The sequence below is a fragment of the Somniosus microcephalus genome, chromosome 31, assembly GCF_052327205.1.
Source record: "Somniosus microcephalus isolate GS21.2 chromosome 31, FLI_Smic_1.0, whole genome shotgun sequence".
NCBI lineage: Eukaryota > Metazoa > Chordata > Chondrichthyes > Squaliformes > Somniosidae > Somniosus > Somniosus microcephalus.
Genome location: NC_141017.1, coordinates 38294535 through 38322468, shown reverse-complemented (window position 1 = coordinate 38322468; position 27934 = coordinate 38294535). Strand labels below are relative to the sequence as shown.

Genomic DNA, 27934 nt, shown 5'->3' with positions numbered 1-27934 from the left:
AAATATGACTCACTGCTCTATCCCTTTATCTAGCCATACCTCATTCGTGGCTCCCATCACTATCCATCTGTGCTCCCGAAACTCACAAGTCTTCATCACTTATCTTCATCTGTCTGTGCCCTATCCCTATGTATCTGCCCCTACAGATCCTTCTCTATTTCTGTGCTCACACACACCTATATATATATATTTTATTATTATTAAAGGCATGGACTCCTTACTGGCCTGTGGCATCCAAGGGCTTTGCTGAGCCGACTTCAGGTGACGTCAGAGCAGAGCTGGATTGCCCTCTTAGCCAAGATCGGTGCCCACAGCAGTCACTGCAAAGGGACCAGTGTCAGGAACCTTTCACTTTGCCCACTCACCCTGTGGCCAGGCAGACCAAGGTAACCCCTGACCCCACCCCCGCCCCCCGAAGCTGGCACCCACCTTCGATGACGTCAGTGTTCCCGCTGTCCCATCGTCGCCCCGGGAAACCGCGCCGGCTCCGCTTCCACAGGCTCCCGGTCACACCGGCCACCAGTTATCGCGCCCGAGGCCTCCCAGCCCGCCGCCGCTCTCCGCTCCTCACACGGCCGCCGCTCGCTGCCGTCTCTCCCCCCCGCCCCCCGGAACTGACGACACGCTGACATCACCACGGATGCTCTGGCAGCCCATGGCCTTCTGGGAGGTGTAGTCTTTGTCCCAGAACACAACACCCACAACAACTTCTATTTACATAGCTCATTTACCATTGCAAAACGGCCCATGGCGCTGCATGGGAGCAATTATCAAACAAAATTTGACACCGAGCCTCCAAGATAAATTAGGGACAGGTGACCAAAAGCTTGGGCAAAGAGGTAGGTTTTAAGGAGCATCTTAAAGGAGAGGCTAAGAGATTTAGCAAGAATTGCAGAGCTTGGAGCTTTGGGAGCTGAAGGCACGGCTGCCACTGATTTAGCAATTAAAAGGGGGGGATGTACAAAAGGCTAGAATTGGAAGCGCGCAGATATCTCAAAGGGTTGGCAAGCTGGAGGAGGTTACAGAGATAGGGAGGGGCAAGACCAGGGAGGGATTTGTAAACAAGGATGAGTATTTTGAAATCGATGCATTGCTTAACCAAGAGATCAGCAAGCACAGGGGTGAGGGGTACAGCACAGTGGAGGCTATTTGGCCCATTGTGTCTCTACTGGCTCTTTCACAGAGCAATCTAGTTAGTCCCACTCCCCTGCTCTTTCCACCTATCCCTGCAATTTTTTCTCCTTCAAGTATTTATCCAATTACCTTTTGAAGGCTACTATTGAATCTGTATCCACCACCCTATCGGGCAGTGCATTCCAAATCCTAAACACTTTTTGCACAAAAGCATTTTTCCTCATGTCTACAGGTCAACAACTTCAGAAAAATATTGGGGATCACAAGCTGATGGAGAAACGCAGGCTTAAATGTTTTTCACACCAGTCATCTTCACATCTTTTCAAGATCTTTCAATAGTGAAGCAAAAAATGACAGGCTGCAGTATTTAAGGTTAGAGCTGCTAGCTGGAGAAAGCATTGGTTACACAATAGAAATCCGTCTGGCCATAAATAGAAATTACTCAAGTTGGGCTACAGCGAACAGGGAAGCTCCACTGGGACCAGTCTCCGAGCCAGTGCAAGTTGTAATATTCAGCAGTGACCTTGATACGAGTTTGCTGACCGTACTATATTGTGTGGGAAGGCAATACATGGAGAGGGGTTGGATATCATTTAAATGGATTCACAGAACTTAATGCTTAGATGAGTGGAAACTGGAATTTGATATTTGAGTTAATGCATAAAGCCATTAAAATTAGTCAATTGGATTACATAGTGAAGCCTATAACCTTGCAGAAACTGGAATAGAAGACCCGAGTGTCCTATCTGATTAAATACTGCAAACGTCTTTGCAATGGGAGGCTGTGATCATGAAAACGATTACGGTATATAGTAAGATAAAATATAAGCCCAAGTAACATTGGTGTTCCATAATTATTTTGATGGACTTGAGAAGCACAATTGAGTAAACTGTGAGGATCACCAAGTTATCTATTCTTCCCCAAATTTATGGCCTGTTGGAAAATTGTATCCAAAAGAATAACTATAACCAAATCTGGAGATCGAGGACAAACACCAAAGTACTTTTAAGATTCCCCCTGCGCATGCTGGAATCCTAATTGGAGTACTGCATCCAATTCGTGTCATTCTACCTCAAACCAAAACATTGGAAATGTACAAAGGTTACACAAGGACAGATAGGGACGTGGACAGGAGCTCTTCTACAAAAAGAGCAGCTCCCCATCAGGAACACACTGGACGTGTGTTTCTGCAGTCATCTTGCGTTTTACCGTACCAAGTTAAACATTGGGATTTGAGAGACTAACCTGGGCTATACACACTGCTCCATCTGGTGGTTCAACTGACAACTGGCAAACTTCAAAGCAAGCAAGCTGAAATCTTAATGTAACTCTGGTACATCTTTGTTGCTTCGCCATATTATCAAGGAAAAAAGGCAGCTTACTGCCAATATCACCCTGTAATTATCTACAGGAGTAACCCCAGAGATACTCACCCATTGACCTTACCTCATCCTCCCTAGTTATAGAAAGGCAATGCAAGATTGGCAGCCCACTGTACCTGCATTTCAGACATCAGGGGTGGAACCATGCAAGGGTAATCATACGGAGCTGGATAACAGCTTGACCATGAAGACAAGGGCATGGAGGGAAGAGGCAGCAAAATCACAGTCCCAGGATGTAATTTGTGACTTTGGCCAAAGTGATCCCAGTGCGGTAAGGCACAAACAGACTGAATGGATTCAGACAGGGGATTTTGAGAGTGAAGCCACAGAGGTGGTAGATAATGACACATTTGAGGACCTAGAGATTAGAAATGAGCATATACTTGAAGAGAGTGTGGGTGAAGGGTGGGCTTGATGAGTAGGATGATGATAGCAGCTTTGTAGTGAAGAGGTACATTGCCTGAGACAACAAGCACAGGGGCTAAAAGGAGTAGTTGAATGGGGATTGCGGGGGTCGGGTCAAGTGAGCAGCAAATGGGTCTTGTGGAACAGTTGAGGTTGGAGATGGCAGGGGGAAGGGGGTAAAGAAACTGAGTGAGCAAGGATTTAGAGGTAGGTTGCGGAGGGGAAAACAGGTTGCAGGTGGGGAGAGGAGGCAGCAGAGGAAGCTGCACTTAAGATCTTACAAATGAAGAAATCCATGACTGGGCAATGGACTTCAACCCAGAGAGCAGTGGAACAATGGAGTTCCACTCAGAAACCAGCAGAGCAACGTGGTTGGAACACTTACTGAATGGGCCCCAAATACACTCTTCTCTAATTCTTCCCTTGGCCCATTACAACGCTGCAGTGGTCATCATCAAACTGCTGCGAGTTCCTCATCCTGCCCGTTCATAAAGCCACATACAAAAACGGAAACCCTGGATATTGCTTATAGTGACAATAAAGTCCACCTTATGTTGGTGCAGAAGGGAAGGAGAAAACACACTGCACATGTGGATTGCAAGGATTTTCAGCAACAAAGATGAGGAAAAAGCAAAGTGAAGATTCAAGCTGCATTTGGCCTTTTGATAATTAAGTGTTTATCAAAAAAGGAATCCCAGCCACTTGAGGGCTTGACAGAGTAGATGCTGAGAGGCTGTTTCCCCCTAGCTGGTACGTCTAGAACCAGGAATCACAGTCTCCAGATACGGGGTCGGGCATTTAGGACTGAGATGAGGAGGAATTTCTTCATTCAGGTGGTTGTGAATCTTTGGAATTCTCTACCCCAGAGGGCTGTGGTTGCCGAGCCAGACACTAAGGAAATCAAGGGATATGGGGATAGGACAGGAAAGTAGAGATGATGTAGATCATCAACTATGATCTTACTGAATGGCCTGCTCCTGCTCATGTTCATACAACTACAATACTGGTTACTGCAAATTAAATTATATTCAAAAGACAGTAAAAAAAAAGTTCATAACAGGATTAAAGACTAAAGATTTAAAAATACTAAATATTTGAAGCATAGGGAGATGCAGGGCAGGGGGTTAGTTTGAGATTGATACAGGACTATGGGGAGAGAGTGGGATTAGTTTGGGATTGATACAGGGCTGTGGGGAGAGAGCGTGGCAGTGGGATTAGTTTGGGATTGATACAGGGCTATTGGGAGAGAGTGGGGCAGAGGGATTAGTTTGGGATTGATACAGGGCTATGGGAAGAGAGCGGGGCAGTGGGTTAAGTTTGGGATTGATACAGGGCTGTGGGGAGAGAGTGGGATTAGTTTGGGATTGATACAGGGCTATTGGGAGAGAGTGGGGCAGAGGGATTAGTTTGGGATTGATACAGGGCTATGGGGAGAGAGCGGGACAGTGGGTTTAGTTTGGGATTGATACAGGGCTATTGGGAGAGTGGGGCAGAGGGATTAGTTTGGGATTGATACAGGGCTATGGGGAGAGAGCGGGACAGTGGGATTAGTTTGGGATTGTTCCAGCAAAGACCTGGCACAGATACAATGAATAATATGGTCTCTTTCTCTGCCGTAAACTTGAATGGCTCTAGCATAATATCTGGGAAATCTTTTTTCCACTCTTGAAGGTACTGATTTATTTGGAGGTAATTTTACAGGCCATCTGTTACGTTGCTCAGTGGTCATTGGTCACTTAAGAGCCTGGACTATTTGGCCATTGGATGGAATCAAAGGCCAACCCAATCCAGTGCTCACCAAAGGCCCACACACCTGCATTTTTCAGCAGGGGGGAAATCACAAGTGGGATTTCCCTTGCTCAAGGGTGCTAAGCCCAACTGCCTGAACCCACACTGCCTAAAACCAGCTAACTCAGCTCAGGACATGGATCGAACCTGGGGCATTCCAGGTGTCCAAGGGTCCACATCACAAACTGATTTACCCAGACTTATCTGGAAGCTTGGAAATGTGGGCATGTAGAGACTTAATCCTGGAACTCTAAAGTAACAGGGAAATATGCTACAGGACAAGATCAGGTATATAAGTGGCAGGTTTGGACACAGAAATCAGCAACACTTAGCTGCAATAAATGAAACCCTGCACCCATACTAAAGTTAATGTTGCAGCCTCATTAACACTGCATAGAATGACACCCAGGACAGAAACTGCTCTATTTTAGAGAGTTTAAGCGTGCACACAGCCATCCGATATTCTCCACACAACACCAAGGCAGCAATTTACTGCATCACATCTCTTTATTTGCATACATGGTGGCCAAGAACAAGGAACAAAAAAGTTACGATAACTACCTCGCTCGTAAGCAGCAACCGCCCCAGATTGAACCAGTCACAGTAATCAGCAGCGTCATCAGCAACACTGGCCCCAGCAGAACAGTCATTGTGAGCCACAATCTGTGCAATGCACAGCTTTCATTAAAATATATGTACAGAACGTAAGGAGTTAAACCCGGTGGACAATACTATGGTTGTTTCTACCGAGTGTTCAAAAGAACTGAAAATAAAAGCACCTGTCAAGATTGTTTGATGTGATGTAAATCAGTCACCTAACCTCAAAACTGATTAAATAAGGATCTTGTACTAAAAACCAGAGCACTCAAAATCCTAAAATCTACACAATTTTGCCAGTTATTCTGCTTATTATCCTGCCCCATCACCTCAGAGAAATGTGTTCAGATTCAGGGAGCAAAACATTTGGCTGTGGAGTCAAACAGCAAGGACACTAGAAAATATGACGCATTTGCCAAACAGAAATGTTTTTAAATTCTGTCAGCAATAATTTAGGTCAGGGGTTCTCCTTTTTATTTTTTGAATATACAGTCGGCTTTTTCATTTCAACTCCTGTTCCAATTGCAAGTATAAATATGCTGCTCAGAAGTTTTCTTCGATTTCTCCCCAAATATTATGATTTGAATTTAGTGACATCTGTCGGCACCAATGTTCGCTGTAAGCTGCACTTGGTTCTGCGCGGCCTGTTCCTTTTAGTGCAGGGTCCCTTTAAATTTCTGCGCATGCCCGCCATTTACAAAGGAGAAGCCGGCGAGCAGCCTGCGGGGAACCTTTCCTATTAGCTACGTGGCCACGCAGATGGAGGGAACATTGGCAGGCACCCCCACCCCACTTCCTTATAGGATTTTCAACAAGCCCTAAGTTCTTACCAAAATTCTCTCTCTCCCCCCACCCCTCAAGATGGTAACTCGAGTGGGGTATGGTTCCATGGGCGGCAGCAGCGCTCTCTCTGCAGTACCCCTCCCGAGTGACCGGTCTTCCTGCACAGGCCTCGACAGCGAGCATCGGGAGGCTGCTCAGGAGGGCATCATTGCAGAGTCTCATGGGATAACTCGGCACAGATCCGGAGCTGAACCTGGCGCCTTCCAGTCTGTATGGCTCAGCACCACATGGAGTGGCATGCATTAACTCAATGAAGCAATGGGGTAGCAGTCACTCACTCTTGACAATTGTGATGGTTTCATTTGCACAGATGCCAGCTGATCCAGAGAGTTCCTGCATAGGAGTGAAGCAGCCTGTATGCTCTCAGAACTTCTTTTCTTTATACAAAAAGCAGTTGATTGGTGTAGGACTTTTAGCTTTCATTCAATAGACTGATACATTGAACTTATATGTGAACCCCTATGGGTCAGTGAACAGGATGCTGTCTGTAACTCAACACAGCACTTAAAACTAGCAGATACAGAAACAAAAATAGGTTTATTTTTCTTCACCGCTTTCCTTTTTAACTTCTTCGTACACAGGATCCTCATCCTCTGTACTCTTCTCTCCTTCCTCCTCTGCAGTCTTCGCATTTGGAATCCAGAGCCCGGAGTCAATGCAGCGCTGCATGTGGTATTTGGCTTCCTGGAAACAGCAGAGTGGATTCATCTTTTAATACGAGTATTTAAACCTCCCCCTCCAGTGAGGGCAATGAGAAACAGTTCCAGAGTTTCAGGAAACCCTCCAGTATCTCACACAATTGCCTGGTTTTTTGGAAGAGCGTCTGAAGTATCATTAGGCTCGATGACCATCAAGGACACAACAAGCAAGCCTGATCTTCATCCGATATCCAGACATGCCCTGCTTTCAGCTGGGGGTCAATGGATGCGGAGCAGAAGCCCGGGACACAGACCTTGCAGCACCAAATCTTAAGTGACCACTTGCTTCAGTTGGTGGCACCATCCCCTTGAGTCAGAAGACTGTGGGTCCAAACCCTATTTCAGGACTTGAGCACATAATCTAGGCCGACGATCGTTGAGGGAGTGCTGCATTGTTATTCTTGTAAACTACGTGTCCCAATTCAGAACCCTCGTCAATCCAAAATTAAAGTTTCACATCTTTTAACTGCTATATCGTGCTCATTTAACTCTCCTCTTTCTGAAGCCTTGCCATACACCATTCCATCTAAAGCGGCAGGTGACCAACCTGTTCCTCGGTCTGAGTGCTGCTCTGAAACAGCCGTCAACAGGACCAGGCTGAAATCAGGAACTCAGCACGCGAAGGGCAAGGGTTGGCACTGCAACCCAACTTCCACAGAGCACTGGCACCTCAAATTCTTTTTCTTTCTTCTCTTAAATCCATTTCTCTCCCCCGCCCCTCACAGACACAGTTACCCAGCCATTTCAATATGCTTGGATATTCTACAACCAATTTCCGGGAGGCTTGGAAAAGTGGTGCCAAAATTACACCAAGCCTCCAACAGTCAAGATCAGGAGGCGTGGGAAATGGGAGTGAACCAGCACCCCAAGCACAGAATTAACCATCAGGTGAAGCTGGAAGCGAGGGCGAGTGCTTTAGCAGCAGGAAATACTTACTGTTGGATCCATTTTGCTGATAACATCCTGCAACAACTGAATATCTTTTGCATCAAAGCAATTTTTCATCTCCTGCAAAGACATGTTAGGAAAATGATAAGCAGCTTTCTAAAGTTTTAGAAGCATCACAACAAAAGAGGAAACTCTCCCGTAAACGGTCAATATTTACTGGATGTAGAGTAACTTTGGGGATCATTCAATCACTGCCAGTTGAGGCTCATGATCAGCATCACTGATTTACAGTAACTGTTTTTAAAATATATTAACACAAAGCTGTAAATACTCAGCAGGTCAGGCAGCATCTGTGGAAACAGAGTTAATGTTTCAGGTCTGTGACCCTGTGTCAGAACTGATTAAAAAGGTCATTCGACCTGAAACGTTAACTCGTTTCTCTCTCTACAGATGCTGCCTCATCTGCTGAGCAGCGTTCCCTGTCATTTTTTTTGAAACTGCGCCAAAATACCGTGGCTCATTCCAAATACCGTGCGCACACTGTGCATTGAAAGACCGGCAAGACCGCTGCATGGGATCCCTGGAGCGCTGCACCATCGCGCAGCTCAAAGAGATCATTTTGTGGATTATATTTCAGATTTCCAGCATCCGGAGTATTATGCCTTTTGTGGCAGTTTTTAATATGATTGCAAAATAATCTACTCACTGTTGGAAGGTTTTCATACACCTCCACAGGGTCGAGCCCACCAGGCCCCATCCGCTTCTGACGTTCCTCCTCTTCATATTCCTTCATTGCCTTTTCTATCCTTGCCTGAGCACGACCTTTCACCCGCTCCTTAAATGCTTCAAGCTCATCATTAAACGCCTCAATGTATTGTTTATCTGCTGTCTGTAGATCGGGACGAAGTTTAAAAAACAGCTCAAGTCAACGTCACCGCTTCAATACAATGATTTTAGAACACGGCCGCCCCCCTCAATGCACCAACTCACGCTGGGTCAGGTTCCACAGGCTCTCACCAAAGCAGACATTCTTTGCAGACAAAGCAGCATGGTGGCATAGTGGTTAGCACTGTTGCCTCACAGCGCCAGGGACCCGGGTTCAAATCCGGCCTCGGGTGACTGTCTGTGTGGAGTTTGCACATTCTCCCCGTGTTTGCGTGGGTTTCCTCCGGGTGCTCCGGTTTCCTCCCACAGTCCAAAGATGTGCGGGTTAGGTTGATTGGCTATGATAAAAATTGGCCCTTAGTGTTAGGGGGGATTAAATACGTGGGGTTACGGGGATAGGGCTTGGGTGGGATGGCTGTCGGTGTAGGGACCGGGTGCTAGGGTTTGGATGATCAGCCATGATCTCGTTGAATGGCGGAGCAGGCTCGAAGGGCCGAATGGCCTACTCCTGCTCCTATCTTCTATGTTTCTTCATCTCGCAGCTAGACAGCAAATGTCAGCAGGCTATTCAGCCAGAGAATGGACAGCACAGCCAAGCCCAATTTTGTCCTCATCACAGTCACATTGTCTAACAGTTTGCAAATCACTAAACACGAGTGCACAGGTACAAAGAGTCATCAAAAGGCGAATGGGATGCTGGCCTTTACCACAAAGGGATTGGAGTACCAAGAGGAGGAAGTTTTGCTTCAGTTGTACGGAGCCTTGGTCAGACCCCATCTGGAGTGCTGCGTTCAACTTTGGGCACTGCACATCAGGAAGGATATATTAGCTTTGGAGGTGGTAGGTTGCATAAACTTGGCTTATACTCCCTTGGTTTAGAATGTTGAAGGGTGATCTAATCGCAGTGTTTAAAATGGCAAAAGCATTCGACAGGGTAGATACAGAGCAACTATTCTCGCTAGTGGGGGAATGCAGAACAAGTGGATACAACCTTAAAATTCGAGCTTGGCCATTCAGTGAATCAGAAAGCACTTCTTCATACTAAAGGTAATGGAAGCTGAAACTCTCCAAAAAAGGATGTTGGGTCAGTTGAAATTTTCAAAACTGAGGTCAACAGATTTTTGTTGGTTAAGGGTATTATGGGATATGCATTAACGGCAGGTAAATGCAGTGGAGGTACAGATCAGCCATGATCGGATTAAATAGGCGAAACAGGCTCGAGGGGCTAAATGGCCTCCTCCTATTCCTATACTAATTAGCAGGATTGCTGACTTGTTTTTTCCCCTACCTAGCCCTGGGGCACTGAGAGCACACCACTGCTGCCCCAGATGAAATCCATTAACTCAGCAGATTGGGAGATTACCTCAAGACCCCTCTTGTGCTGCAAGCCCAGTTCCACACTAGGCTGTCCATCTCCTGACTGAGTCACCTTGGGAGCGATCATTTCTTTGGTCAACTATGTGAACAGAGTTTAATTTTCACCGCATGATTAACATGTTTGCATTGTCTACTTTTTTTTTTAAACTTCGTTCATGGGATGTGGGCAAGGCCAGCATTTAGTGCCCATCCCTAATTGAGAAGGTGGCGGTGAGCTGCCTTTTGAACCGCTGCAGTCTGTGAAGTGAAGGTACCCCCACAGTGCAGTTAGGGAGGGAGTTCCAGGATTTTGTTTTGACCCAGTGACGATGAAGGAACGGCAATATATTTCCAAGTCAGGATGGTGCGAGACTCAGAAGGGAGCTTGGAGGTGGTGGTGCTCCCATGTGCCTGCTGCCCTTGTCCTTCAAGGTGGTAGAGGTCGTGGGTTTGGGAGGTGCTGTCGAAGAATTGAACCACAGGTGTTGACCCTTTTTCAAACAAGCTAATGAATGTGTTAAGAGTTGCACAGGCAGAAATTTACCAAATCCATTAACCCGTGTGTCAAGAATGGCAGAGAGGAAATTAAACCACAATGGCTTACATTAATGGTTAACAAAAAATAAACTTGTAAGTAATAAAGGAGAAAAAAAACCCTTCTGGTTAAATCAGTTATTTAACCACAGTTGTTAGTTGAATAACTGAATTGGTTGAACTAGTGTTAAAACTTATCACTGGTCAATACACAGTTAATAGTGCGCTGGATCACAAGAGCAAATATGAATTCATGTTTCACAGGGGGACAAACTTAGAATAACAGGTGCAGCAGACTCCGAATTGCTTGAAATTAAACTGACTGCCAGTCATTTCTGTACCTTGATTTTGGAGAAAAACTGTCGGAAACAAGCTCTGGGGTCCACCTTCAAACTCTTGGCAAGTTCCAGGATAAACTGCATCACTATTGTCTGGTGGGCGACCTGCTCCATCAGCGCATGTTTCTGCAGGGGGAACCCATAAACATTGTTTTAACATATTACAAACTGAAGGCAATCACTCTCTCCAGATGCTATCTGACTGTACCCCTACTGTCTGTAGGACACCTCAAGTGTGTTTCCACCCGTGTTGGATTCCCATTTCATTCTCAACACTTTTTTATTCATTTATGGGCATCACTGGCAAGCCCATCCCTAATTGCCCTCAAGAAGGTGGTGGTGAGCCGCCTTCTTGAACCGCTGCAGTCCTTGTGGTGAAGGTACTCCCACAGTGCTGTTAGGTAAGGAGTTTCAGGATTTTGACCCAGCGACGATGAAGGAACGGCGATAAACTTTTAAGTCAGGATGGTGTGTGACTTGGAGGGGAACTTGGAGGTGGTGGTGTTCCCATGCGCCTGCTGCCCTTGTCCTTCTAGGTGGAAGAGGTCGCAGGTTTGGGAGGTGCTGCCGAAGAAGCCTTGGCGAGTTGCTGCAGTGCATCTTGCAGATGGTACACACTGCAGCCACGGTGCGCCGATGGTGGAGGGAGTGAATGTTTAAGGTGGTGGATGGGGTGCCAATCAAGCGGGCTGCTTTGTCCTGGATGGTGTCGAGCTTCTTGAGTGTTGTTGCAGCTGCACTCATCCAGGCAAGTGGACAGTATTCCATCACACTCCTGACTTGTGCCTTGTAGATGGTGGAAAAGCTTTGGGGAGTCAGGAGGCGAGACACTCACCACAGAATACCTAGCCTCTGACCTGTTCTTGTTGCCACAGTATTTGTGTAGCTGGTCCAGTTAAGTTTCTGGTCAATGGTGACCCCCAGGATGTTGATCGTGGGAGATTCGGTGATGGTAATGCCGCTGAATGTCAAGGGGAGGTGGTTAGACTCTCACTTGTTGGAGATAGTCATTGCCTGGCACTTCTGTGGCGTGAATGTTACCTGCCACTTACCAGCCCAAGCCTGAACGTCGTCCAGGTCTTGTTGCATGCGGGCATGGACTGTTTCATTATCTGAGGAGGTGTGAATGGCACTAAACACTGTGCAGTCATCGGCGAACATCCCCATTTCTGAACTTATGATAGAGGGAAGGTCATTGATGAAGCAGCTGAAGATGGTTGGGCCTCGGACACTGCCCTGAGGAACTCCTGCAGCAATGTCCTGGGGCTGTGATGTTTGACCTTCAACCACCACAGCCATCTTCCTTTGTGCTAGGTATGACTCCAGCCAGTGGAGCGTTTTACCCCCTATTCCCATTGACTTCAGTTTTACTCGGGCTCCTCGATGCCACACTCGGTCAAATGCTGCCTTGATGTGAAGGGCAGTCACTCTCGCCTCACCTCTGGAATTCAGCTCCTTTGTCCATGTTTGGACCAAGGCTGTAATGAGGTCGGAAGCCGGGTGGTCTCGACTGTCTAAATAGGAAACCATGCCTTGGATATCGCCCCAACCTTCTTCCAGGGCTCTGCCAGTTGTCTGCAGTGATAAAACGCTCAGTAGGGAACAGACTCCCCACTATACAGGGTGCACCCTACGTGCATCGGTGTGGAAATACACAAACTTCACCTACACACTGGTTAAAAAAGGCATATTACGTAGAATTATATAATGGATATCCCATCGTAAGTGGCAAACGCATAAAGTCAAAACAGCAGTGTGGCTCACTGTACCTCTTCAACTTCTAAATCGATGCACCAGATGACCAGGTAGTTGGCCGTCTCCTCACACACGAGGTGCGGATTATCAGACAGGTATTTCTGGCTGTCATCCCAGCGGCTTAGCATGCCTGTGTGCAAAGTTGCAAAGAAGTTATTTTTTTTACACCCTCCTCGGACCCTGGCCAAGTTTCAGTTCCACAGGCCTCAGTACCTCGACCCAATTTGCCACTATTCACACAAGAACCTGCACGGTGAGTTTTGTGAAAGGCATCACAGTCAAACCTAACATCCACACCCATGATGGGGAGAGGACGCAAGGCAAAATCATCGATGCCCAGATTCAGTATCCCCATCAAGTCCTAGTTGGCACTTGATGCTCTTGCTATGCAAGTGATTCCGTGCACACATTATAAAACTGACCAGTAAAGTGCATGTGGCACCTGAACATACATTACAAAGAAAACAAAGGCCAAAATGGATTTGGGCTCTACGGCACGATGATCAGCGATGAATAACATTAGTCAGTAATAGTGAGAGGAAGTGTAGCTGACTGGGTGAATTCAGTAACTGGTGCCAAGCCCAAAGCTAAATACAAAAGGAAAATTATGAGAAAAACAGGTGAGATTTAAAACAAAATGGGGAAATGGGAAACGAAAGGGGAAGCACCAAGGATACGTAATGCAATAAGAATAGAATGAATAATCCACTAATTCCTGGCTCTGTCTTGTCTGTACAGGTTCAGCATCAACTCCTGTACACTGCGTGTTGCAAATGGAGTCCCCACAATAGAAGAGACACCCAACAGCAGGCCAGGCTGCAGCCGATCTACGTGGAATCTCAGATGCGCACACACACACAATTCCTATCCGGTACGAACGGTGTCTGTTATAGCACACATACCGCATGCAGTGCCTGCTTTCAGACTGTATACCAGACAGGAAATGGTACTTAGAAAGCTGATGGAAAATGCAGCAAAGTCACTGTGACCGGCTACTCAGAAGTTACTTCCACTTACCGAAGTGCTTAGTCTGTTTCTCATATTTTTCCACAAAGGTCTTGTGCTTCTTTTCTTTATCTTCCTCCGTTTCAGCCTTGGTTGATTCTGTTTTTATATTAAATAAACTCTGAAGGACAGAAGCAGAAAACATCAGTGTTCATAGAATGTCCAATCTGTGTCTGTGGCTCTCAGTTAGCATATCACAAGACTTCCCCATAATATCACACACAATACATTTCAAACAATAGAAAAACAATTGTATCTAACTTATTAAAAATCTATTACAGATTTTGTTTTACTCGAGCTCCCTTTTATCACCGATAGCCAGTTACTGTAGTCATTAAGTCATGGCGTTACTTATAATTTCAACATTAATCTAGACACGGAGCTACGACAGACAGGAGAGCTTCAATAGCATAACGTGAAAAGTGCACAAATGAGAAAATGGATCGTGTCAGATGGGTGATCACCAAGCAGCAACCAACCGGAGTACAGATACAACAACTTGCATTTATATAGCGTCTTTAACGTAGTAAAACATCCAAAATGTGCTTCACAGCAGCGTAATCAGACACAAAACCGACACCGAGTCGAAGGAGGAGACATCAGGACAGGTGACCAAATGCTTGGTCAAAGTGGTACATTAAGGAGCGTCTTAAATGGAGGTGCGAGAGGTAGAGGTTTAGGGAGGGAATTCCAGAACTTAGGGCCTAGACAGCTGAAGGCACAGCCACCAATGGTGGGGCGAAGGAAGTGGGGTCGGCACAAGAGGCCAGAGTTGGGGGAATGCAGAGATCTCAGAGGGTTGCAGGGCTGGAGAATGTTAGAGAGCTAGGGATGGACAAGGCCATGGAAGGATTTAAACACAAGGATCAGAATTTAAAAATTTAAGCTTTGCTGGACCGGGTAATAATGTGGATCAGTGAGCACAGATATGATGGGTGAACGGAAGCAGACAGAGGTATACACAGCAAAAGGAAGATCCACAAGTCCCCATCTGCTCTCTCAAGTGGACGTAAAAGATCCCACGGCACTATTTCGAAGAAGAGCAGGTTCGTTCTCCCCGGTGTCCCGGCCAATACTTACCCCTCAATCAACATCACTAAACGATGACCTGGTCATTCTCACACTGCTGTTTGTGGGAGCTTGCTGTGCACAACTTGGCTGCCGTGTTTCCTACATTACAGCAGTGACTACACTTCAAAAAGTACTTCATTGGCTGTAAAGCACTTGGGACGTCCTGAGGTTGTGAAAGGCGCTATAGAAATACAAGTCTCTTTTTTCCAGTGACCAATTGAGGATTAGCACTGACATAAGTTGGGAATCCACCTCTGCTGTAACAGTCCGTGAGCTAACAACATACTACCAACCTTACTGAATCCCTCTTTACTCAGTGTATCCACATTCCACGGCATGGACTTCTCCTTCTTCTTCAGCGACGTCCCTTTCTTATCCAGTTCTTTCTCCTCCTTTTTCAGTTGTTTCAGCTCATCCTGCAACTTTTCAATCTCTTTCTTTGCATCGTCCGTTTCCACTAGCACCAAATTCTTCAGCTTCTTTTGACACTCACTGAGTTTCCGCTTACAATCCCCACACGTCTTCTCATACTCCTCTCGTTCTTTCTGTGCCTCCTCCATCCGCTCGACTCGAGCCTGCAGCATAAAGTGAACAAGCGCCGTTTCTCTAAGCTGTCAACACTTGCAGTTATGAAACTGTCGGACTGAATTTTAGAAACAAAATGCATTTTATTTGCAAACTATATTATGCAGTTTTGCCACAGTATGTCAGAGGATATAATGTTTCACAAGAATAGGAATACCATACCATGTGATGCACTCTGATGATTCAAGCTAGAGCTATGTGTAATGCTAAGCCCTTTAAGGTCACAATATGATTGCTACATAGATGTATCGTGAGGTTAATTACAGGCTAATTGCGCTGAGACACATTCTGGGACAATTGAAGGAGGATTGTTCTCTGTAGATTCCCACTGTGCAAGTCTTCAGCAGTTCACCAAGGTTAAGAGAAACTACCACAAATGACTGGCTTTTAAACGTGCGACACCAGAAGCAGGACTGACACATCTCGGAACAACTCTACACTATACTTTCACCCGAGTCAGAAGGCTGTTGGTTCAAGCTCCACTCCAGAAATAAGGTACATGACCTAAACTCACCAGTGCAGTACTGAGGGAATGCTGCATTGCCGGAGGTGTTTATCAGATCAGGTAGGAAAGCAAGGCTCCCTCTGTCAGTTCAGGTGGATATTAACGCTCCCACAGCAGTATTTGAAGAGGAGAAGGGCATTGTCCTGGTATCCAGGCCAACAATGATCCTTCAAGCAGCACCAACGAGACCAACAAGGAATTCCTTCATTTACTGTTGGTGGGACCCTGCTCTGTGCACAATGACTCCCATGCTTGCCTGCACAGCAACTACACTTTCCAATATTTCTCCCAAAATGCTATATTAAATGAATCACACAAGCAACCATGCTTCCTGTACAATATTCCTGCAGCTCAAAATGTTCTCACCATACACAACCCCAGTTTGGAAGGGAAAAATGTACAAAATATTTCCCACAGGTTGAGTGCACACTACGAAAAGTTCACACCTCAACCACACGTACTTTACTAAATTCCTAGCGACATGGTTGGTTTATCCGCTGTATATTTGAATTGCTATTCTCTCTCAAAATCAGACGGTACATTTAAATAAACAATTCTCAGTTAGAATGGTGTTCCAGCTTCCATCCTAGTCAGCACTGCAGCAACTGGTCGGGATTCGAATCCATGCCTGCATCACCTCAAGGCTTCAATTCACTAACGCTCCCCTAGCCGGCCCCCCACTTCCAACTGAGACACTTCTACTGGCAGACACTGAGGCCCCCACCCAGAGTACATTCTGCACCCCTGCTTTCCACAGAACTTCTTGCAAATGATGTTCAACATGGAGGAGTATTGATTTGTCGGTTCTGGGGGACGGGAGGTGATCAGCAAGAGGTTTCCTTGACCTTATTTACACAATATGTTAACAGATGTGCAAAGCATTCCAAAGCTTATTTCCAACATGGGCAGCATTATACCAAGTGTGAATAGTTACTGCGAGTGGCTCACACTCCCAGTTCATCATCATGACATTGAAGAGGGAATTCTACCCAGGATATCTGCTCCTGTGGCTTGAGCATCCTTAATAAAAAAGGATAAAATATGGCATAGAAACATAGAAGATAGGAGCAGGAGTAGGCCATTCGGCCCCTCGAGCCTGCTCCACCATTCAATGTGATCATGGCTGATCATCCAAATTCAGTACCCGGTCCCTGCCTTCTCCGCATATCCCTTGATCCCTTTAGCCTTAATAAATATATTCAAGAAGGAGTTGGATATATTTTATGAATTGGCCTCCACTGCCTTCTGTGGCAGAGAATTCCACAGGTTCACCACTCTCTGGGTGAAGAAATTCCTCCTCATCTCAGTCCTAAATGGCTTACCCCTCATCCTTAGACTGTGACCCCTGGTTCTGGACTCCCCGGCCATCAGGAACATCCTTCCTGCATCTAGTCTGTCTCGTCCTGTTAGAATTTTATAAGTTTCAATGAGATCCCCTCTCATTCTTCTAAACTCCAGCGAATATAAGCCTAATCAACCCAATCTCTCAGAAGACGACAGTTTGGAGGGAAGCGTGTTGTAATTCTGATGAGCATTTCCTGTTAGGGAATCACAGTACTTCAGAGCTTGTTAGTCTACTCCAATTCACTGCATATCTCAGTTAACATATTGTGTTTATATTTAAAAAGGTTAGGGAATAACCCAACTTATAGTTCTTAAAACAACCTCTGAAGCTTTCGTGGATAAATGTAGAATCCAGTTGAGTACTGGGCCGTACAGATTCTCTGCCCAGTGTGTGCCGAGGCTAACTGCAATGCCTTCACTGCTGTGCCAGACTGAGATCAGCGACCACATGGGACCCAACCTTCCTTATCTGAGTGGCTTAGTACCATGCTGTACAATGCACTGACTCACCAAACCATTGGGAGAACAACTGCATAAACAATCACTCTCACGTAGGGCTCAAGTTGGACTCCATGTCAGGGGCTTCTCCTCACTCAAAGAGGCTACGCCTGGACAAATGAAACCTAAAATAGCCGAAAAAAGTCACTGATACTGACCATCTCAGACAGCTTCAGTTCTACTCCAACTTAGTGAATGAAAGAACATTGCTGTCAACAGTATCACTTCCTCCCACGTATAATGAAACTTTTAGTCACAAAACTGGCTGTGTTTCCGCCCTCACCAAATTATCAAAATCACTAAATCACTCGCCTTGCTTGCTTTATAACTGTTGTGCCCGATGTCTCCTGAGAAACGCGGAGGAGACATACACACAAGATGCCTCCTCCTTCGCGTGCACAAGTGGTTGAAAGACACAAATCAAACCTATACACTTGGGAACTGATGAACATGACATCATTAGTTAACCCACCACGGTGCACTCAAGCTGACAGGCTACAGATAGCAATCCCATAAACAAGCTACCATTCCAATCAACAACTCAAAACAGTCAAGATTTTATCAACTGCAGGTATTTCTCACTCGATTCTCCCCACGGTCTCTCAGACAAACAAGGCCCTGCAGCAGACTGGATTATTATAGTATGACTCACACAGCTGGGCAGCACTGCAATAAAGATACATTGTTTTCTTTCTCCTCTCATCCTCTTGGTCCTGAAAATCTTCTCCCCTCCCCCCGAAGGTGTTGGCAGGACACATCGTTGAGTCTATTCAAGGCCGAGATCGATAGATTTTTGGACTCCAGGGGAATCAAGGGGTGTCGGGCGGGAAAGTGGAGTTGAGGTTGAAGATCAGCCATGATCTTATTGAATGGTGGAGCAGGCTCGAGGGGCCGTGTGGCCGACTCCTGCTCCTTACGTTCTTAATTCCATAAGAACCACTGCTCTGCACTCTGTGTCTGTGTCTATGTTCAGACATGAAGAACAGTGAATGTCAGCAGGCGATTGAGGCAAGGGTGGAAATCAGTGCCATACCAAAATATGGTTTTGAACCAACATCCACAGTATTTCGAGCAGGTGTATCTCTCTTTCGGGATCAGTATCTCTGGTAGATTTCCGACTCTTCAACCTCCCCTCCCCAGGACTGACAACTGCCATCTGTGAGCTCAGCAGACTAAAACTAGGGTCAAACCCGCAACCTTCAATACTTCAAGGCACTGTCGATGATTTAATGAACCTGCCTGGCTCATTATGGGACCTGGAGGGGCAGGCTTGTCGCTGGGGCTGGTGATTCTGCCCACTCTATTGATTAGAGGGGTCCCTCGAGCGCAGTGAGGGGTCATCCTGCACGCGAGCTGTTACTGCTCAGGTTGAACACAGCAGGAAGATCACCAGTGCCCCCTGACAGTAAACTGCACGATTTTAGTTGATTAAACTCCGAGCTCACTTGGGACGACCCTGAAGCCTGAGCTCTACCAACCTTTGCTGAAACTCGCTGAATTTAAATGAAAGGAATCTCTCCCCAACTGTTGAGGGTGTGCACTCGACATCAGGGAAATACACTCTAAATCCATGGACTTATCTATAGCTTCACTTGGAAACACCCTTAAGCACAGTGATGGATTTCTGCACAAACACTTGACTGAGGAAAGAAAAAAAACTAATGGAAATAAAATGAGAAAAAAACACAATGCAAAATAACATATTGCAAGAGTATGACAGTGCAATGGTTACGGTACTGCACTGGCAACCCAGAATTACAAGTTCAATCATTCTAGGAATGACAATTAAAGCTACCCAACTGATGGAAAAACCCAGACATTACACGAATGTTCTTCAGAGAAAGAAACTGCCATCCTGACCTACACGTGGTGCCAGTCCCACACTTCGTGGTTGGCTCAATGCCCTCTCAAGTGGCAGAGCAAGAAAGAGGCACACTTTCTCAAAACTAGGGATGGGCAATAAATGAAGCCCTCCTTAAGAGCAGAGAAGGCAAAGAGGAGATTTGATAGAGGGGTTTAGATAGAGTAAATAAAGAGATACTGTTTCCAATGGCTGAAGGGTCGATAACCAGAGGATACAGATTTAAGGTGATTGGCAAAAGAACCAGAGGCGACATGAGGAAAAACCTTTTTACGCAGCGAGTGGTTAGGATTTGGAACGCGCTGCCTGATAGGGCGGTGGAGGCAGATTCAATAGGGAATTGGATAAATACTTGAAGGAGAAAAAATTGCAGGGATATGGGGAAAGAACGGGGCAGTGGGACAAACTGGATTGCTCTTCCAAAGAGCCGGCGCAGACTCAATGGGCCGAATGGCCTCCTTCTGTGTTGTACTATTGTATGACATGCCAATATCAATTTTTAAAAAAGGTGATCTTCAAAGCATTTACACACTTCTGTATATTTGCTGCTATTCCTTTACTCACCTAACTGCATTTTAACTTGGCTATAATTTTCCAATAAACTAGCAACTAGTAAGTTTTTTTTATACACAATCTGGCAACAGGGTAGAGGGACTTCAGAATCTCACTCTACTGGCCAGAGCCTGCGGGGACAGAGTTTACATGCATGATTTCCATTCTGAATATTCACATGTGCTAAGTATTCACACATACTGTTTCAATGTTACATTTGATGACCAGGAATCATAACATATTTGGACAGGGAGTTCACACAATGTTTTTAATTACTAGTCAATCGCCCATGGCGATAAATACAGCATCAAGCCCAAGTGAAATGCATTTACAGGGTAGGGCTGGTGGACTAGCAAGTGCAGATTTAATTCAGTCCCCATTTTAAAAGTCATAATGTTGTCCTTATTTTCTTCTCTTTGAATTTTATAGATAGTGAAATAGAAAATTTACAGCAATGTGAGAAACAGAGAGCTGGAGCTGGTTGCAACAACAACTTGCATTTATACAGCACCTTTAATGTAGCAAAAGGTCCCAAAGCGCTTCACAGGAGCATTACAAAACAAAATTTGACACTGAGCGACATAAGGAGAAATTTGGGAAGGTGACCAAAAGCTTGGTCAGATGGGTAGGTTTTGAGGAGTTTCTTAAAGGAAGAAAGAGGTGTGGCGAGGTTTAGACAGGGGATTCTGGCGCTTAGGGCCCAGGCAACAGAAGGCACGGCCGCCAATGGTTGAGCGATTATAATCAGGGATGCTCAAGAGGGCAGAATTGGAGGAGCGCAGATATCTTGAAGGATTGTGGGGCTGGAGGAGATTACAGCGATAGGGAGGGGGCGAGGCCATGGAGGGATTTGAAAACAAGGATGAGAATTTTGAAATTGAAGTGTTGCTTAACCGGGAGCCAATTTGGTCAGCAAGCACAGGGGCGATGGGCGAACGGGGCTTGGTGCGAGTTAGAAACATAGAAGCTAGGAGCAGGAGTAGGCCATTCGGCCCTTCAAGCCTGCTCCGCCATTCAACGAGATCATGGCTGATCATCCAAACCCTAGCACCCGGTCCCTACACCGACAGCCATCCCACCCAAGCCCTATCCCCGTAACCCTGTAACCCCACGTATTTAATCCCCCCTAACACTAAGGGTCAATTTTTATCATGGCCAATCAACCTAACCCGCACATCTTTGGACTGTGGGAGGAAACCGGAGCACCCGGAGAAAACCCACGCAAACATGGGGAGAATGTGCAAACTCCACACAGTCACGCGAGGGCGGATTTGAACCCGGGTCCCTGGCGCTGTGAGGCAACAGTGCTAACCACTATGCCACCGTGCTGTTAGGACACGGGCAGCTGAGTTTTGGATGACCTCAAGTTTACGTAGGGTGGAAAGTGGGAGGCCGGCCAGGAGTGTGTTGGAATAGTCAAGTCTAGAAGTAACATAGGCAGGGATTGCAGCCTAGCACAGGCCAAAGAGGGAAACCTGACGCACCACTGGCGGGAGGCTGGAATTACACCGTGACATGTTGACATAGCACATTGCCATTGGAAAAACTGACAGATTTACAGGGGGACAAGTTGGCAGAGGAAGGATGCGCAAAACCTTCAATGTCGGAGATAAAGACAGGGAAGAGGGGGAGCTCTCGCCATTCCTGGGCCCCGTGGAGAGGGTTTCTCCATATTGGGGCAGGACCGAGGCTTTCCCTGGGTCACTGCGGCCTGCGGTGATCCCGCGGCCGGGTCCGGATCCGGGTCCCCGCCCTCACCTGGTGCCGCCATCGGAACAGACTGGCCGTGTCGATGTTGGGGTGAGTCTCGTCCTCGTCGTCCGACACCTCGATGTGGTCCCACACGCTGTAATCCACCATCTTCAGCCCGAGAGCGGGGCCTCTGGCCCGGCTCGACTCACTCGCTGGCTGGCTGGCTCTCTCTCTCTCTCTCTCTCTCTCTCTCTCTCTCACTCACTCACTCACTCTCTTTCTTTCTTTCTTTCTTTCTTTCTTTCGACTCTCACACACACTCTCTCTCTCCACCGCTTCTAGAAAACTCGCCGGGCCGCTGCGCATCACTTCCGCCGGAAGTCGCCTTTCCTCTCCTCGCGCCCCCCCGCGCGAGAAATCTATGGCGTCATTGAGGGGAGATCTATGATGTCACTGAGGGGAGATCTATGATGTCATTGAGGGGAGCTCTATGATGTCATTGAGGGGGAGATCTATGATGACACTATGGGGAGATCTATGATGTCATTGAGGGGAGATCTATGATGTCATTGAGGGGAGAGCTGTGATGTCATTGAGGGGAGATCTATGATGTCACTGAGGGGAGATCTATGATGTCATTGAGGGGAGATCTTTGTCATTGAGGGGAGATCTATGATGTCATTGAGGGGGAGATCTATGATGACACTGAGGGGAGATATATGATGTCATTGAGGGGAGATCTATGATGTCACTGAGGGGAGATCTATGATGTCATTGAGGGGAGATCTATGATGTCATTGAGGGGGAGATCTATGATGACACTGAGGGGAGATATATGATGTCATTGAGGGGAGATTGATGACATCATTGAGGGGAGATCTATGATGTCACTGAGGGGAGATCTATGATGTCATTGAGGGGAGATCTATGATGTCACTGAGGGGAGATCTATGATGTCATTGAGGGGAGATCTATGATGTCATTGAGGGGGAGATCTATGATGACACTGAGGGGAGATATATGATGTCATTGAGGGGAGATTGATGACATCATTGAGGGGCAATCGATGACGTCATTGAGATGCACCAACCTCTTGCCCCAACATCATCAATCGCACAGAATGGCCATTTCTACCACTCCGTGCCCCACCTCACCGCCTCCTACTACAGCCCACGGAGTACCTTTTGCAGTGCCGTCTCATAAAGTACGTGCCAGCCATGGCTCAGTGGGTGGCACCTCCGCCTCCGAGTCAGAAGGTCTGTGGGTTCAAGTCCCACTCCAGAGACTCGAGCACAAAAATCCAAGCTCACACTCCCAGTGCAGTACTGAGGGAGTGCTGCACTGTCGGAGGTGCTGTCTTTCAGATCAGACGTTAAACCGAGGCCCCGTCTGCTCTCTGAGGTGGATCACATGGCGCTACATTGAAGAAGAGCAGGGGGCGTTCTCCACGGTGTCCTGACCAATATTTATCCCTCAATCAATATAATTAAAACAGATTATCAGGTCATTATCACATTGCTGTTTGTGGGAGCTTGCTGCGCGCAAATTGGCTGCTGTGTTTCCTACATTACAACAGTGACTACACTTCAAAAAAAGTACTTCATTGGCTGTAAAGCGTTTTGGGATGTCCGGTGGTCGTGAATGGTGCTATAGAAATGCAAGTCTTTTTCTTTTCAACCAACTGGCTATTCTTCAGTTGTTCATCAGCAGCAAGCTACTGGCCATTGAAAGTCCCTGCTGTGTTCTCACACAAACACTCTCCAGCACTTTGTGATCAGGGCTGATTTTTTACTTTCCCTGGTCCAGGGTGCTGATGCCAATTGTAGACCCACCCCCTCCCCTCCCCTCCCGCACCGTCTCAGGTGAGATCAGCAAACCCGGAATGAAAAGTAGAAGAAAGACTTGCATTTATATAGCGCCTTTCACAGGATATCCCAAAGCGCTTTACAGGCAATTAAGTACTTTTTTTTGAAGTGTAGCCACTGTTGTAATGTAGGAAACGCGGCAGCCAATTTGCGCACAGCAAGCTCCCACAAACAGCAATGTGATAACGACCAGATAATCTGTTTTAGTGATGTTGATTGAGGGATAAATATTGGCCCAGGACACTGGGGAGAACTGCCCTGCTCTTCTTCGAAATAGTGGCCGTGGGATCTTTTACAGGACTAAAATTAGTAAACACTTCTACACACAAAGGATAGTAGCAGTTTGGAACACCCTTCCGCAAATGGCAGTTGATGCTAGGTCAATTGTTAATTTTAAATCCAATATTGATAGAACTTTGTGAACTAAAGGTATTGAGGTATTATAGACCAAAGGCAGGTGGATGGAGTTTGGTCGCAGATCAGCCATGGTCTCACTGAACGGCGGAACAGGCTCGTGAGGCTAAATGGCCCCCTTTTGTTTCTACCTCTACCCGAGAGGACCTCCTGGTGCGTCTGCTCCTGGACCTGCAAACACCGCCATCCACAGGTCCAGACTGTCGCAGGATCAGCGGGGAGGGTTGATTCAACTGCTTGCCCATCTTCAGAGGCCACGTATGAGAATGACATCATGCAGTGCCTGCCAGTTCACTCAAAGCCAATCACGACCGGTGAACACCAATGGACACAATTTTGTATCGCTGATCATCAAATCCAGATTATGGTCGAATATCTCACATTTAATTGACGTGGATTTGTATCAAGGGGAAGGCACTTGCAGTGGTGATTTTTGTACTGGTGGCTTTGTCTTATGACCAGTACCATTTTATTGGTTCAAACTAAGCCCCTTTGAGAAGCATGTAAAAATGGCAGCATTACATGGAATGACAAAGTACTTACAGCACAGAAACAGGCTATTTGGCCCAACAGGTCTATGCCAGTGTTTACACTCCACACAGACCTCCTCCCACCCTTCTTTATCTAACCCCAGCAATACATCCTTCTATTCCTTTCTCCCTCATGTGCTTATCTAGCTTCGCCTTAAATGCATCTGTGCTATTTGCCTTAACCACTCCCTGTGGTAGCGAGTTCCACATTCTCACCACTCTCTGGGTAAAGAAGTTTCTCCTGAATTCCCTATTGGATTTATTCGTGACTATCTTATAAGTATGGCCCCTAGTTCTGGTCTCACACACAAGTGGAAACATCCTCTCTACATCTACCTTTCATAATCTTAAAGACCTCTATCAGGTCACCCCTCAGCCTTCTCCTTTCCAGAGAAAAGAGCCCCAGCCTGTTCGATCTTTCCTGATAGGTATTACCTCTCAGTTCTGGTAACATTCGAGTAAATATTGTTTGCACCTTCTCCTTTTTATAATATGGAGACCTGAGCTGTTCAGAGTGCTCCAAGTGTGGTCTAACCCAGGTTCTATACAAGTTTAACATAATTTCTCCACTTTTCAATTCTATCCCTCTAGGAATAAACCCCAGTGCTTTGTTTGCTTTTTTTAATGGCCTTATTAACCTGGGTCTCTACTTTTAGTGATTTGTGTATCTGTACCCCCAGATCCCTCTGCTCCTCTACCACATTTAGACGCTTATTATGCAAGCAGTATGTGGCCTCCTTATTCTTCATACCAAAATGTACCACCTCACACTTGCCTATATTGAAGCTCATTTGCCGATTACACGCCCATTCTGCAGGTTTATTAATGTCTTCCTGTATTTTGTCACAGCCCTCCTCAGTATGAACTATTCCCCCCAATTTGGTGCCATTCACAAATTTTGAAATTGTACTTCCGATTCCCAAGTCCAAGTTGTTTATGTGAATGGTGAACAACATTGTTCCCAGCACCGATCCTTGTGGAACACCACTTCCCACTATTTGCCAGTCTGAGTAACGACCTTCAACCCTTATTCTCTGGTTTCTGTTTTGTAGCCAGCTTGCTATCCAGCACGAGTGTCGATTTGGACTGGCTCCTCCAACCAAAGGGATTGGTTAACAGGTCATTTCATTACCTATCTCTGGTGTTTTCAGCAGAGTTGTATGACTCAGTAATCATTGAACCTGTTAACACCAGTCAGATTAGACGGATAAGGCAGTGACTGATGTAAAGGCTTGAAGGTTGTAGATTGCGGAAGAGGAATTTGCCTGACTAAGATAACCCCTGAAAGAGTAACAATGAATTCTCTCTTCTGTCCATCTCTCCCGATTACCCCAGCTGACACCCACAGACATTGGTGAGCCGCCAGTACATTCGCCAATTGCCCATTGCTGGTGCTGGGTGGTGCCAGTGATAACTGGCAGACTCTCTGAGCCGCACCTCTCTGAGTCAAGCCCAGTCCTGTCCTCACCTGAAGCGACAGGTACCCACCTCTAGCAGGGGCCAATCAGAACTATGTTTCCCTTCCCAAACGCAAGGGAACTGAGGCCCAATCAATGCAGCAGCAGAGAGAGCTCACTCCGCCCGAATGGGGCACTGTCCTGAGACCGTCCTCACCTCTGTCGCTCAAGAGGTGGAGAATTTACCTCTCAGCCAATGGGGCTTTTTTTTAATCTGATTTTGTTCTGGTTTATTTACCCTTTCCCGAAGCTGCTGATTTATGTTCGTGTCTGGTGTAACGGGTGCCAGCCCCCCTCGTGTGCCTCACTCAGGGGAGGAGCTGTCCTTCACGTATTAGCCCCATAAACTGAGCATCAGCCAGCTATTCAGCTATGGGAGGATCGCACTGTCCTCTCCCTGCCCCTAGCACTCACTGCTCAGGCTCAAACATGCCCCTGTGGAACTGTAGCCCCCGCATGAGTCACTGCCTTTAGGGAGATCAGGCAGAAAATAAAGGATGATTCCAATAGGAACAGGAGGAGGCCATTCAGCCCCTCAAGCCTGTTCCACAATTCGATTAGATCATGGCTGATCTGTATCTCAACTCCTCATTTACCCGCCTTGGTTCCATAACCCTTAATATGCTTGCCCAACAAAAATCTATCGATCTGAGTTTTGCATTGACTCCCCAGGCAGTGCGATTGAGGAGCTGGGAAGATATCACAGAATCACAGAAACCCCACAGTGCAGATAGAGGCCATTTCGGCCCATTGAGCCTGCACCGACACATATCCCACCCGATCCCCGTAACCCCATGTATTTCAAATTCAAATTCAAATTCAAATCGCTTTATTGGCATGATAAGGTACATCTTATGTTGCCAAAGCATCAAAATACATTTATGGTTGAACACATAAACGCAGTTCTATTCATACAGTGTATAAACAGGTATATCCCTGAGTGTATAAATATACATTCGCATTTTTTATATATACTCTTTTCTTAGTTTACTGGTTGTCCCTCTGTTCATGGCAAGCTGTAACATAGTGTGCCGCCAGTGTTACACAGCTTCTCTCTTCTCCCAGTAGGTATGGGAGTTTTTGGTTGTCATTCAGATTTCTGAATTCAGGGCATATTTGTGAGAATTTTTGGTAGAAATTCTCCCTGATGCCCTGATATTTTTCACAGGCTGTGAGGAAGTGCATCTCTGTCTCCACTACTCCCTGACTGCAGTGAGAGCATATCCTGTCTTCTCTTGGCAGCCTGGTCTGCCTGTGTCTGCCTTTTTCGATCGCTAGGCTATGTTCGCTAAGTCTGTACCTTGTCAAGGTTCTTCTCAGTTTGTTATCCTTTACCATGGTCAGGTAATTAATCCCCCTAACACTAAGGGTCAATTTATCATAGCCAATCAACCTAACCCGCACATCTTTGGACTGTGGGAGGAAACCAGAGCACCCGGAGGAAACCCACGCAAACACGGGGAGAATGTGCAAACTCCACACAGACAGTCACCCGAGGCTGGATTCGAAGGCGGGTCCCTGGCGCTGTGAGGCAACAGCGCTAACCACTAGGCCACCGTGCCATGCTTGCAGCAAAGGAGAGGGGCAGAAGGAATATAAAAGAAAAATTAATAACGGGGGAGAAAATGGCCAAGAATTCCCTGCGCCGCACAAGGAACGGGTACCGGTTGGATCAGAGCGTTTCCCAGCGTGCAGCACTCATGGTGCACCTTGTTTTCCATCACGCTCGCCTCACAGTCACCTGCTAATCCAAACACTTATGTTAAGTGCTAACAGATGTCGAGGAGAAACATAAAAGGACCTTCATGTGCACAGAATGATTTACCAGCTTTGCACAGCCTGGATTATCGGGGATGCCTCACTCCACCCACTTCACATCCTTTCACCAATGGGATTTTGAGATAAAGCCATGAGGTTGATGTTATGTTTTACATTCCGCCGTTCAGAGAGA

The 27934-nt window shown here is 46.5% G+C and overlaps 2 protein-coding genes across 2 annotated transcripts in view; both read right to left on the bottom strand.

The window, feature by feature from the left end:
* Positions 1–600, bottom strand: part of tyk2 (tyrosine kinase 2) — a 141710-nt gene extending 141110 nt beyond the window's left edge. The window contains exon 1 of the mRNA XM_085971866.1: positions 430–600. The gene's annotated coding sequence lies outside the window, so the exon portion shown is untranslated. The remainder of the gene's footprint in view (positions 1–429) is intronic.
* Positions 601–5198: 4598 nt separating this feature from the next.
* On the bottom strand, positions 5199–22103 carry cdc37 (cell division cycle 37 homolog (S. cerevisiae)). Its single transcript, XM_085971868.1, has 8 exons — positions 21784–22103; positions 14974–15255; positions 13622–13730; positions 12619–12734; positions 10853–10975; positions 8443–8625; positions 7785–7856; positions 5199–6834 (listed from the first exon to the last, which is right to left on the bottom strand). The coding sequence occupies exons 1-8, from the start codon at positions 21883–21885 to the stop codon at positions 6688–6690; spliced, it is 1134 nt and encodes a 377-aa protein (XP_085827994.1). The 5' UTR covers positions 21886–22103; the 3' UTR covers positions 5199–6687.
* Positions 22104–27934: the final 5831 nt, after the last annotated feature.